General features: G+C 39.9%; 1 protein-coding gene across 1 annotated transcript in view; it reads right to left on the bottom strand.

Moving 5' to 3' along the window:
- Positions 1–13,495, bottom strand: part of FARS2 (phenylalanyl-tRNA synthetase 2, mitochondrial) — a 194,996-nt gene extending 181,501 nt beyond the window's left edge. The window contains exons 1-2 of the mRNA XM_082014600.1: positions 12,404–13,495; positions 1,120–1,279 (exon numbers count right to left, since the gene is read on the bottom strand). Of these exons, the coding sequence (XP_081870726.1) occupies positions 1,120–1,279; positions 12,404–13,021 (778 nt within the window). The 5' untranslated portion in view covers positions 13,022–13,495. The remainder of the gene's footprint in view (positions 1–1,119; positions 1,280–12,403) is intronic.
- Between the last annotated feature and the right edge of the window lie 509 nt (positions 13,496–14,004).

Here is a 14,004-nt window from a genome sequence, read left to right as displayed (position 1 = left end):
AATGAATCCGTTCAGAAGAGCAGCCTCCTTGCCAGGAAAGAGCATTAAGGTAGGAATTTTGACTCAGGCTATTTATAAATTCAGCTCCTGAAACTGAAAGCAGGTATTTCCAAGGAGAGGATATTTCATTTGTATACACAGACATTCATTACCCTTCCTCATTCCACTCTAAGCACCAAAACCCAATTATTTTTCAGCTTGGTGCAAACTTAGCAAATGCTGTCTCCCCTCAGCTAGGTTTCATTTATTTGTGCAAGGGCAATACTCAAGGCACTTCAGGTATGCAGCAAAGTAGCACATCCACATATGTACCCCCTCCCTTCTCCTGTCAATCTCCATGCTGCCAGTGCGAGATGTGATCATTGCCCTGCACCCTCCCCAGAAGCACCCAAGCTCTGATGCATCCCCAGATGTGATGCTGCAGCCACGCTCTGGCCCTCTGGGGACATGGGAGGCTCACGAGGATGAAGCAGAAAGTGTCCCACGCAGATTTCTGCTGGAGCTGGAATTGCGTCTCGTTGCAGGACCCACACCTGTGCATACCTGTTTCACAGCCATGTGTTAGAGTAAACAGGTACACTGCGTTGACTCTCACGCATGGCTTCTGCCAGAGGAGCGCCTGTAGTTGGGTCTGGCACATGTCCCTACCTGTATTCATACCCATTACATTACCCTGACACACTGCAGACCAAAACATTTTCACAAAAACTTGATGATTCAACAGAGTGTTGTGTGCACCAGTGTTTAGGAAAACCGAGAGAGGAATGTGTATGGCCTCTTGGGCCATAATTTTATAAGGTGGGGATATAACAGTATTAAAGAACAACAATATATAAATAAGGGTTACAGATGAAAGGTCGATCAACAGCCAGTTACTCTGACATTAAAAGGCACTGGCATGGAACTCTGACCAAACTTAAGACAAAAATGTAATAGTAAAGAACATGAATAAAGACTCCTAAAATTACCATAACTCTGATTAGAACCACACCCCCCACGGGTGTTTTCAGTATACCAGCTGTCAACATCACTCCTAAGCCTCCTGTTTTTATTATGAAGCAAAATGTTTCTCAGAAGTCCAGGTGACTACAGCCATAAAAAAAAGGTGCAAGAACCTACCATCACCAAAGATGTCAGTCATGAGCTTTATGAGCACTTGCTTCAAGTTGAACTCCACCAACCTCACTGCCTCCATGGTGTGACACTCTTGCTTATGTGCAGTTCGATGACCTTGCTCAAACAACTGTAAGCCTTCACCATCTTTAATGTTGGAGAACAACTAGAACAAAACCACAAAAACATCAGTGCTTTGCATCAGTGACTTTCTAAACAAAAACAGAGAACGAAGGTTTATTAAGTGGGAATCTTACCTGCTAAGTCTGCACCATGAAAAACAAATATAAAGACTGTAATTTTATTCTGTTCACCAAAGACAGAGATAAATCATCACAAGAACAGAAATCAGAAATAACAAATAATAAGATTTGTTTTACTTCTGTATATCTTCAAATAATATGATTAGCTACAGAAAAATATTAATTTATAAAGGAAACATCTCCTTTTTTTCTGATTGTTAGTTTGAAAGTTATCAAGCGGAACAAAGTCTACTGTAATGTAAATTATATCCAAAAAACTATAATACACAATGGCATTTATCACAGCTTCAACTTTTTTTAGTAATTGAATGATGTAAAAGATATACAAAAAAATCTAACATTTTTTAAAAGGTGTAATCAACTTAACTTTAAACAAAAAAACAAAACCAAAAAACACAAAACAAAAACCTGACAGTTTAATGAGATCTTAAGATGCTTATATTTGATTCAATACAGGCTGGGAGATGAAGGGATTAAAGTGATGAAGGGCCCTGCAGAGAACGGCTTGGGGGTACTGGCGGATGACAAGCTGGACATGAGCTGGCAATGTGTGCCCGCAGCCCAGAAGGCCAACCGTATCCTGGGCTGCATCCAAAGCAGCGTGGCCAGCAGGTTGAGGGAGGGGATTCTGCACCTCTACTCTGCTCTCATGAGACTCCACCTGGAGTCCTGCATCCAGCTCCGGAGCCCTCAGCACAGGAAATACATGGACCTGTTGGAGTGGGTCCAGAGGAGGGCCACAAAAATGACCAGAGGGATGGAACACCTCTCCTATGAGGACAGGCTGAGTTAAGGTTGTTCAGCCTGGAGAAGAGAAGGCTCCAGGGAGACCTTATTGCAGCCTTCCAGTACTTACAGGGGGCCTATAAGAAAGAAGGGGATAGACATTCTAGCAGGGCCTGTCATGATAAGACAAGGTTTAATGGTTTTAAACTAGAAGAGGGTAGATTTAGACTAGATCCAAGGAAGAAATTTTTCACGGTGAGGGTGGTGACACACTGGCACAGGTTGCCCAGAGAGGTGGTAGATGCCCCATCCCTGGCAACGTTCAAGGTCAGGTTGAACAGGGCTCTGAGCAACCTTATCTAGTTGAAGATGTCCCTGCTCATTGCAGGGGGCTTGGACTGGATGCCCTTTAAAGGTCCCTTCCAACCCAAACTAGTCTATGATTCTACGATTCTATGATCTTCGGTACAGTTTAATCATTTAAAGACTATTATTTTCCTGTCTTCCCATACACAGCACATTTCTGTGTACAGGAATTTTGTCTATGGGGCATTTAAGGATTCATGGTCTTGGTCTGGAGTTTCCAGATAAATTACGAAGAACAGGGGCAGGCTGTATTTGGGATGTGACAGACTTGTTCTTCATGCAGAGGCAGCTCTCCACCACATACGCTGCAAGTTGAAGATTTCTGTTTCCTGTACATCCCCATACATTTCTGGCCAGGTGATCCCAGACAGATACATAACAGCAAATCTACATCCTCTTGGAGAGACCAACAAAACACTCTCGCTAAGCCATATTGTTGGAGACTCTGTGTCTTGGGGAGACAAGCAGGCTGTTTTACACTCTAAAGAGAATTTTTGTTGGAAATCCTTACAGCTGTACAAAACCCAATTCTGTTAAGTCTGGAAGGTAGGGAGAGCTAATTGTGAAAGTGTTTCTAGTGCTCTTTCCTACCCCTCCTCCTCCACCTTCCCACCGTCAACCAAGCACACAGAGGGGAAAAAACACGCATTGAGATGTTCTTCACATTAAGCCTCCCAGCATAACTAGCTCTTACTCAGGAGATGCCACAAGCAGTGTGTAACCTTAACAACTCATGGATGCCCACAGAAGTTGTTTTAATTGCAGTTTGATGCCTTCAGTACACTAGATGCTCTAAAAAAATTCAGGTGAACCTCCAGTAGCCTACAAGTGCCGGGCACAATTAATTAAGACTAGCTTCTAGCACGTTTCATACAGACACAATGCACATAGATGGAGTCTGAGTTTAGATAGCACACAAATTAGCAGCAAAATGGATTGAGGGAATTAAAAAAATCCCACCAGTAGCATTTAACTTTTTATTGCTAGTCAGAAGGAGACTTGGCTGGCAGACTGAGAAAACACCTCTCAAGTTAATCTCCTTAGTGCGCTGCAGAAAAATACAAAATAAAAAAAGGAAAAAGGGAAATACCGAATAAAACAATTATCCATCAGTCTAACAAAAACGCCTTTACTAATCAAAAGGCAGCAGGTTGACAAAACTAGGTATTACACTTTTCAATAACTAATTCTTTATTCAAGTGTTCACCTGAAAGATTAAAACCCCTTCTTCCTTACTGGCGTTATTTCTGCACTGGCTGGAAGAAGCAGATGATACCTATCCTGTAACTAATTTACTGTCTGCAGGGCAGATCAGTCATCCAGCATGCAGTTTTGAAAGCCAGGGGGTATTCACAGAGGCCAGCATTAGCCTACGGTGGTTAATCATCTTAGGCTTACTGCGTGGTCAATGGACAGACATAAGCTCCATCACACAGGAACCTGGAGTGGCTAAATTAGGTTCCTGCTCTGAACTACCCTCTACAGGTAGCTATTTTTTCTTTCTATTGACTGAAGAGACTATCCTCAGTAAGCCAGAAACACCCTTCAGGCCACAGAGATTTCCGCCCCCTTGACTAGAATACACTGTATTTACACACTAGAAGATGTATTTGTTATTTTCCCCTATCAGCAGTATTTTAGGACATGAAACTCTCTTCTGACTTTTCGCTTTCATTCCTCCCCTCACCTCCCAGCTTAAAACTGGTTCATCAGATGGCTGCAAGGAACAGATAGTCTGGACACTGCCTTCAAAATACAGTATTTGTATCAACAAGTACATAGAAATACTTTTCCTTACTACTGTATTATTCCTGAAATGTTGATATTGCAATTACTGTCTGAAGCAAAATACTATTTTAGCAGATTGTATCAGATGTGGCAATAAAATACATGCAAGAACCATTAGAGTAAATACATTTAGTCATACCCCAGCCCTCTAACCTGCCAGCCTGTTCATTCTGCCAAACCAGCCATATGCACCATCTCCTCCGTGCCAGGAGAAGTGTCCATGCAGTAGTGCACTGAGCCAGGCTGGGAAGTAGATCTGGATGAGAAGGGACGAAACTGAGGAATGTGAAAACAGTCAAATTCAGCTTGGTAATCAATTATCAGCATACTGTCGGCACCAAGAGACACACTGGCACGTGGGGTGGAGCTGGGCCACTTTTGGCAAAGGCGTGAATCTACACCAGTTTGCACAGGCTGTGAAAGCAGAGCCTTAGGGGAGTCCCTGAAAGGCAGGTAGCAGCAAGGAAACAGCCCCCCCTTACAGCTCGGTACAGAGAGGCACTTTGGTATTCTCCAGAGAGGCTCCACCAGCTCCTTTCAACTCCAGCACAGCTGTGGATGGGGTTACACTGAGAAAAAAGATGACTTACAGTTGTATTAGTATTTATTCCCTTCCTGCCATTCACCAACATTGCTATGTCAATATGAGCAGCTTTAAATTGATACACCAATTCCACTACTACAACGATTGAACTGTACTAAGTACATGTCTTGGATTAGAAACACTTCAACATTTCTATATACATAAAGCCAGGAAAGTCAAAGCTTGAATAAAATGAAGAATCACCTATGGTCACTCCTTTTTGAAGTCAATTCTTCTCAAGCACATATTTGAGCAAATGGAGAAAAAAAAAAATCTGACAGTCTTGCATAAAACACTGACACATCCAAGATGCTACAATTTCATCTACATTTATTCCTCCAGTGCAGACTAAAGTAAAATGCACTATTTTATTGTATTGAATATGATCAGTCATTACTAGTACCAGAAAAGAAATTTCCTGTAGCCATAAATCGAGCACCTATGTGTCTGTCTAGTGTAAGGACAAGAAGATTTTCCTTTAAGTGAAGGTGTGCAAAATATTGAATATTGTGTCATCATGCACAAGTAAAAAAAATTAATAATTACCAGGATTTATCAGCATATCTGACTGATGCTGCATTACAAAGGAGAAGGCAAAAAGGAATTGAAGTGACCTTATCATGTGGCATGAAATTTGCTCACAATTTAGCTCATAATAAGAATAAAGTCAAATTTGGTAACATGGCCAGAAGACACTGAGTTTTAATTGGACAAACACAAACGGAGCAATGCTCCTTTAAAAGCACTTCACGGTATTTCTCAGCCTGGCATGGAGGGCAGAAGTCACATGTGTGATTTCAACAAAGACACCAACGTTTCTCCAGTCACTTGACAGACTCACATCACTTCATTATCCATATGCTTAAAATTCAGTCCAAGATTAAGTGTCCCTTTACAGGATGGCATTCACAGTAGGTTTCAGATCAGAAAGATCTGTAACTACATCCTGCCTTTCCACAATGCAGTTGTGTATTCCTCCTGCCAGTCATGCATACACCAGCAATTAAGATAATGAATACATAATGCTTATGTACTTACACTCACAGACAAACCGGCACTGAAGACTAGCTCTACATGAGGATTTGCATGTGGCAACGCTCAACCTTACCACACCAAATACATTTTGACTTCTCTGGCCCTGATGAATTTCCCTATAAATAAACAAACAGCTGCACTCTAAATCCACTTACAAATAGCAAACCACTTCCACAACATTTTAAATGTGCTGTAACACTCAACCAATGGATCAGGAATGATGAACATGATGCCACTTGAAGATGGCTCATCAAAAAGACAACCTAATGCCAGTCCCAATCAACTTCAAAGAGGATAAAACTGGTAAACCTGCACCCCCATCCAGGCAGTATCATGTGCCAAAGAGATACACAGTCTGTCATCCACACAACAGAATGCTCTTTATTGCATACTGATAAGCATTTTTGGGGGGAGAAGATGGCAAAATTCACTTCAAGCAACATGCTTGCAGAGTGGTCATCTTAATTTCTGGATCCTTCAGTTTTCAGTCCTCCAACTACAGTAGAGATAGGTTATTTCTGTTTGTGGTTTTTTTTAACCTAATCAAAGTGTTTCTGAAAAAAACACTACATCATCACCATATTTAAGGAAAAAAACATACAGGTGTTTTGGAACAGCAAAGAAAAAGCAATGCAGCTGCACAGATATCAGTTATAATGAGACATATATGACAGGACTTAGACTTCTGTTCCTGTGGCAATAGGAATTCCTTTATTTTTAAGCACCCTAGAGTTCCCAAATACACTTGGAGCCATTTTGCTCTTTTTTTTTTTCCTGCACAAACTAAATATCACGTTGAATAATTTAACTGTTTTATTCTAAAAAGCATTGCTAGATTTTTTTAGCTGGATGAGACACAAAGTAAGACAAAGTTTGAAAAAATATTTTGTATCAAGTCTTTGTAATAAAGGATGCAGTAGTGGCTTCCAAACTTTCTAGACCGTGGACCACCATGAAAATCTCATAGACCTTCTGATGTCCTTCGCTGTCAAATTTTCAACTGAAAATAAGAAAGAATACAATGCAGGTCCTCGGACCAGTGAAGCTCTTCTTATTATGTCATGATTTATACACCACAACTTGGAAAATACTGAATAATACAACATTCACAACTCGGGTAGACATCCGCAAGAGTGAAGTCAGTTCCACCTAAACTAGCCAGGCCCTTTATTCATACCACTTAGCCAAATCTCAACTTCAGGAATAAATTCGCACCAGAACACTCTAGCAAAGTAACACTGCTGTTCTTTTTCTTAACATGGGGGGGATCTAGTCCAGGTGTCCCTGCCCCTGTATGCCTGTGCCTGCTACCTGAGAGGAGGAGGACCATCTCTTAGGCTCCTTGGGATGGATGGATTGCTCACAATCAACGTCTCAAACACCATCCCAGAGGCAGTAGCACCTGAAACATGATGTGATGTGCACTGCTTATTGAGCTGGGTGTCTCACCAAACATATGCAGCCTGCGCCACTTCCCATGCCTGGAAGCGTTTGAGATGTGGGCCCACCAGCTGCTGACACATAGGGAGGTACCTGGGAGATGTCCATCCTAAAGAAAAATCTATTTCATCATTTGCTACCTACAGAAGAACGCTGCATGGATCTCCACTTCAATACTATTATCTGAAAGCGTCCAGGAAATCCCAAATTCCCTCTGACCCGCACAAGCTATTACATGAGAGGAGATAAATGCCCTCAGTCAGAGGGACTGACACACCAATCCATGACTCTCCATGTCCATCTCACCTGGCTACAGAGTCACTGACGACTCCTCACCCAAGCCTTAATCCCCATCAGCTGAGGCACTGAAGAGCACCACCCAAATGGGAAGAAACACACAGAAAAGGGGATATCCACAGGCTGATTTCAGGGTGTTTTATCACACTTGGATGAGCCTCTCCCTATCCTTAGGTCGCAGAGAGCTAAGAAGAGTACCGTTCCTAGGCCGGTTAAGCCTTTTTAAGTATTTGTTCCTCAGTGCCCAGGTAAACATTGCTATTATGACTCCCAGTTACTGTAGGGGATAAAATGTTTTCAAGACAAATTTTCTCACACGTACTGTAAATGCTCCAAATCACCCTACATAACAGGCTGATCCCTGAAACACTATAAATTTATTCAAATTCCATTGCATGTAAGGAGGAAAAAAAAGTGACTGAAGACAGGAAAGGGCTTTCCTTTGATACAATGTCAGAATAGAAACACAGTGTCCAAAGCTGCAGTAACTTCTCCAGGATTTTGGAGAAGTGAAACCTAATGACACTAGTCTTGCAAATGAAAACCTAGGGTGGCATGCATTTATTCTATTTAATAAAAAAAAAAAGTGTAAACAAAGATGTTGGTCAATCAGGTGTTCACACCTATCCCAAAGCATGAGGAAAAGGATAAAAGCAGCTTTTTCTTTTTTTTTTAACCTATACACAAAGAATACGGCCAAGGTACACAAGTACGAAAAGACAAAGAAAGGAGTATATATTTACGCGAACAAGAGAAAATCTACACTCCTATTACCTGGGCCGAGAGCCTTTACATTTCAGGATATAAACACTACGAAGTTACAACATGGAAATGGTTTCTTGCAATTACATATACTGCTTTGGAGGAGCAGTCATTTTTAACTGGAATATTTACAGTTTTCCATTGTGCCCAACAAAAATATTGCCACTTCCACCAAAAAAAAATTCAATGGAGAAAAAAGAATAAAGATGTACCCCTACTAATTCTTCGCAGTCTCTCGATTTATAGTTTTCAGGTGTTAGCACAAGTAAGCCTGATGAGAGCATCATTCCTCCATCTGAACAATCTGGTATTGGCCTCCATTGGAACAAGGTTACTAAATTAGAGGAGAAATTCCTATGTTTTCACACCTGTTGCCCTTAAAATTTATGTATCATTCAGTACAGACTATAAAATACCTTATGAAGTCTCCTTCCAATGTGTAAACATTACTTGTTATCAACCGGAAAACGTTCTGCGATTGCCATTGGGTTTATATTGGCTCCCTCTGCTGGCTGACATGCACAAAGTGTGATTTAGCTGTGATTTTTATTCCTTTCCATAAATTGTGGTAGGTAAAGAACTGCACCAAAGACCACTGCATAGCACAGAAAGAATGTCTTCTATAATCCATCCAGGAAAGTTTGCCAGTTCAAACCTGACTACAGCAGTGTCAATACTGCCAACCCAAAGGGTTAAAAAAAGAAAAAAGCCATACACAATAGAAGGGAAAAAAAAATCTATAATACCCTTTAGAAGGAAAAATGGCATGCTGGAGGGAGAGAATACAAAAGAAATACCACTTGTGTGTAACACTTAAGAAGAACAGTTTATTTTATGTCCAGCATTTTGAAGCAGATTTGGGAAGCTACTTGTGGCACTAGTTTTAACTATCTCTACTAGTCAGTTTCTAACGCTTCTATGTATTTCGTTCAGGTAATAATTACGTAAAATATTTTTAAATATACTGAGAACATGTCTAAATATATTTTCAGGTGTTCTTCAATAGCAGTACAAGGCCATTTTTAAAAAGTTTATGGAAAATTTTACCATGAATTATTCTAACTTTTAGCAATGAGTGAGTTTGGAAGATGGGAATTTCTTCAGTGCTTTAGAATCTGCACTCATACAAAGCTGCAGAAAAGCATCAGCTACCTGTTCACCTTCAAATTACTTTTCTCTTACAAAAATAATCAACCAACCATCATGAAAAATAGTCTAGCCAAAGCAAATAGCTTGCAAGTGTCTCACAGTAAAATGCTGTAAAACTGCAAAACTGTGACTTGTTTTTCCAGCTTTTACTTCCTATGTATTGATTTTAACTTTGATATGAAGAAGAATGATACTAAAGGTTTCAGTCACAGGACAGAAGTTCTAACCTAGCCTTGACTACAGAATTTGTTATTTGTAAAGGAGAGATACTTTGCTACGTCTTCTACATCTTTCTTATGCTGCCTAAAGTTTCAGCTGAGGATGAACTGACATTTTTTCCCCCCCTCCCAAACTGACGTGAGATGTCAATTCCTCTAAATTCAAGTTTCTATAAAATCACTCTCAGTTTTGGGTTTTGTTCACACACACACCAGTTTTGTGGTCACTTTTCACTGAGAAGACAACAAATAATAATTTTGTATAAATCAAAGGAACAAAGTAGAGCAGTTAACTGACTATAGCATACAAAATTATTGTATTGGCCATAAGATGAAACGCACCCAGGGCTTCTAGCTAAGAGCTACCAGTTCTTCCCTTAGTTCCAAAGCTTCTTTTCCTTGGTACTGTGCAAATTTCCTCTCTCCAGAGATCGCAGTCTGGATATGAATGAAAAGCCTGAGAAGAAGGTAACAGGCCCTGACATTCACACATTTCTGCTCAGTCAGTTACAACTTAAACATGGGTATAAATAAATGAATAAAAAAATATAAAAATATTTCTCTCATGTGGTATTACCTCCATTTAATCTATGTTCTGCTCAGACAGTTCCTTCTGGAATTATTTAAATATGGGTTATTTTGAACAAGCAACCAGAATATAAAACACTGAATCAGTCCCCAGTGAAATTTCAGAATTACACATTTAATTTTTTCCACAAGACTCTCGTGATGATGACTGTATGGAATTTTACATATTGCAAGAATCTATCAGTCTTTAATCTGCAACTGAAGCAAAAAAGGATGCTTTAGATCATGCTTGGGTTTAGCATTTATGCATGTTGCCCAACAAACAAAACTTTACATATTGTGCACCATACCGCTATTCTTTCTTCATGAGTACAGAAAGCTGACTGCACTTTCATTCTTCAGAGAAACGGACACATTTTCCAGCACATAGCTAACTTCAAACTCAGCTATTAACAGTCTCCAATAACATCTCAATCATTTTCTTGGGGAAAAAGAAAGAAGAGAAAAAGAAACAAGACCTCTACAATGCAATGAATCAGATTGTTATACACCATGTATTTCTAGGTAAATGTCAGTGAACATTTCTGTAACTTTCTTCCCAGTTATTAAATAATAATAAAAATTATTATTCCCATTATTAAATTTGTAGAGAAGAAAGAAATAGTCTGTCATTAGGACCACAATTTGTTAAGGGGTATACTCATTAACAGTAACGTCAATAATTAGATCAATCACACCTAAGTTTGCAGAAATTCCATCCTGCAAGAATGTAGATGTATAACTTTGAGGCAGATAAAATCCTTCCATCTGAATGCCTGAGCTCCTGCTCAAGAAAAAAATCTGTCATGAACATAAAACATTAAGAAGTGGTGTTTTCATAATGTAGTATTGTACATTTTTCTCTTGCATATACCCTGATTCATAAACAGGCCTATGGGAAAAGAACAGCAAACAAACAAGACTGGATAAATCTGCAAGATTTCCATTTCCTGGTTACCAAAGAAGTGGCTGCAAGCTGTATTCGACATCACACAGGTCACAGGACATCTGCAGAGGCAGGTATGTTTTCAAAGCGGAAGTAGCAGTGACTGCATGGAGTGGGAAACACCAGTACGGACAGCACAAACCCCTCCCACCAGCGAGAAAAGCAGTGGTCTGTGATTATTCTAATTTTCTCTCAGGCATCCAAACCCATCAGGTTTCCCTGCCAAGCTCCTGTCACCCATTGGCAACCACACTAAGAACAGTCTACATCTCAGTATTATTAGAATAAGCTAGTTTTAGTTATAGAAATGTGAATTTGGCAGTACTGCTACAAGCATATACAAATTATACGAATTAATTACTATTTGGAAAACAAACTGGCTTATATTTACCACTGATCAATGACACAGCAGAATACTTAATGACACCCAAGCATCTGTAGAACACGCAAGCTCTGGCAACAAAATATGTAAACTCAAGAGTTTTGGACATCTACCTAGGGCTCTTTAGCTGATGCCTCTGGACTCTGAGTTTACTGTGTATGTCACACCCATAACTATCAGCTGCAACAGATTAATCCTTTAATGCAGCCTTAGAGTGAGATGAAGAATAGAACAATTCATTTATAAAGACATTAATTTACAGAAGGTTGGAGCTATTAAAAGAAAAAAGATGACAGAATAAAAACTGCACTCTGGATGTAGCTGCAACAACTCACATCCATGAGTCCTCCAAGTATTAATATGATAAAGTTTTTGGTAAAGTGTCTTCACTGGAAGAGACTTGTGATAGACCCAGAACTGAATTGTGCAGATCATTAGCCAAACAAGCTGTTTCCTTTCAGATAATGTTTTATTTTGCTAGCTCACAAGAATATTGTCTTTCCATTTTTTTCACATTTGTCTGGGGAAGTTGATAGTTGTTTTCAGACTCAGTATTTTCCACCTGTATTTTTCCCAAATTAAAATCATTACTACATGATCATTACTACATTGATCATTACTACATGATCAATCACTGGATCTTTATCAGTGTACAGCATAACACATGTGGTGTTGTAACATGTTTACGTGCATTCACTTTGCTTACAGGAAATACAAGATCATACAACTTACGCAAAATCTCTTTCACCCCAATTAGAGAATTCCTACCTCATGACAGGAGAAGAGCCGAACTCCTTCCATCTGATGGAAGACTGGGTAGTGTGTGTTATCAACTGTATCACGGCGGTAGACATCTCCGACTGCCAGAAAGGCATCTAGGCCGGAGTGTATCAAGTCCCACTGATGAGCTGATGTATGTGCTCTTAGCATGTGATCACGATTCAAGTAATAGTTATCCTCCTTCCTTCTGCTGGCATGGTTTTGTGGGATAAGCAAGCTATCAAAATTCTGCTGTACTGTAACCACTGGAGAAAGACCGTCATAGACAGAAAAGAGCGGAGTCCCACGGCGTCCTATATATTGTTTGTAAAAGTGGTCCTTCACCTGCTCCTTGATTAGCCACAAAGGGTGATGCTTTTTGTTGTGCAAGTTCTTCCCCACCTTGGAAAGAATCTTCTCTGTGACATTGCTGTAGTCATCTTGAGGATAAGCTTTACCAAGCAGTTCCACAGTACTCGAGCAGGGCTTGTTGGCAGCCAAATCTGAAGGCACAGACTTGGATGAAGAATGCCTTGAATGGGCGGGAATTCCTCTTACCTTTACTTTTGGTGATAAAGCTGTTTTCGAATACTTGGCAACTCTCATGAATTTCCACAGCATTGCCATTACAAATTCTTTTACTATCTAGAGAAAGAAAAAAAAAAAATTAGTTAGGAACCGTAATCTTGCTGCAGGAGTTGCTAGCACCTCAGGGATAAGTGAAATCCAGATGTCTGCTTAATTAATACGACAAAGTTCCCATTATAAACCATTATTTAGACTTTAGAGGAGGGAAAGTATCTTTGTGATCCAATTTCATCCAGGATATCTTATTCAATTATCAGTCTTCTGCATCACTGCATCAGTATTAATGACTCTAGACCTAGCCTTAACCCCATTCCAGATACTGTTACTCTTTACAGCTGAACAAACACCAGGTCTTCTTTGAAACAGTATTTTTCATCTGGTTAAAATACAAGGCAATAACTGAATACTACTTATAAGAAACTCAGAAATTTAGCAACGCCCTTCAGCAGTCAGAGACTTGCTTATAATTAATCCCCAAGCATTAGCTTATTTTTGTATCATCTCCCCCCATGAGCAGAAGCTACAGAAGGTATTCCACATCAACCAGACGCATGTGGCACACACTATGCAATCATCCCTAATTCTTACCATTTTTGTTTGGCATTAAGTTTAACCTTTCAAACCACTGAACCACTGTGAAAAAACAGATGGCCAGAACACAAGGCATATATTTATATATAAACAGTGTATTAAGTTCACATATGAGTATTGCACAAGATTCACAATAAAGGCTCCACATAGTCAGAACCAATGTTAGCATTTTGGGGTGGGCACAAAACCCCTGTACTGGAAAGGGAGGATCCCCAAATATCAGGAAGGTGAATGAAGTGATGAGATTCTGAAAGATGTTTGAACCAAACAACTCGTTTCCTATCAAGGGCTGGCCATCTTTACACATCCACCCTGTTTACGAGCAGGCTTTGTGCTTCACGCGTACACAGCTGCATTAAAGAGATAATTAAAAAAACAAAGAGTTTTGAGAATCATGAGCCCTTCAGTCACTCCAAATGCGTAAGCCCATT

This window comes from Phaethon aethereus (genome assembly GCF_964289735.1).
Source record: "Phaethon aethereus genome assembly, chromosome: 2".
Classification (NCBI taxonomy): Eukaryota; Metazoa; Chordata; class Aves; order Phaethontiformes; family Phaethontidae; genus Phaethon; species Phaethon aethereus.
The sequence above is the reverse complement of the archived record's forward strand: the minus strand, read 5'-3'. Positions and strand labels throughout refer to the sequence as shown.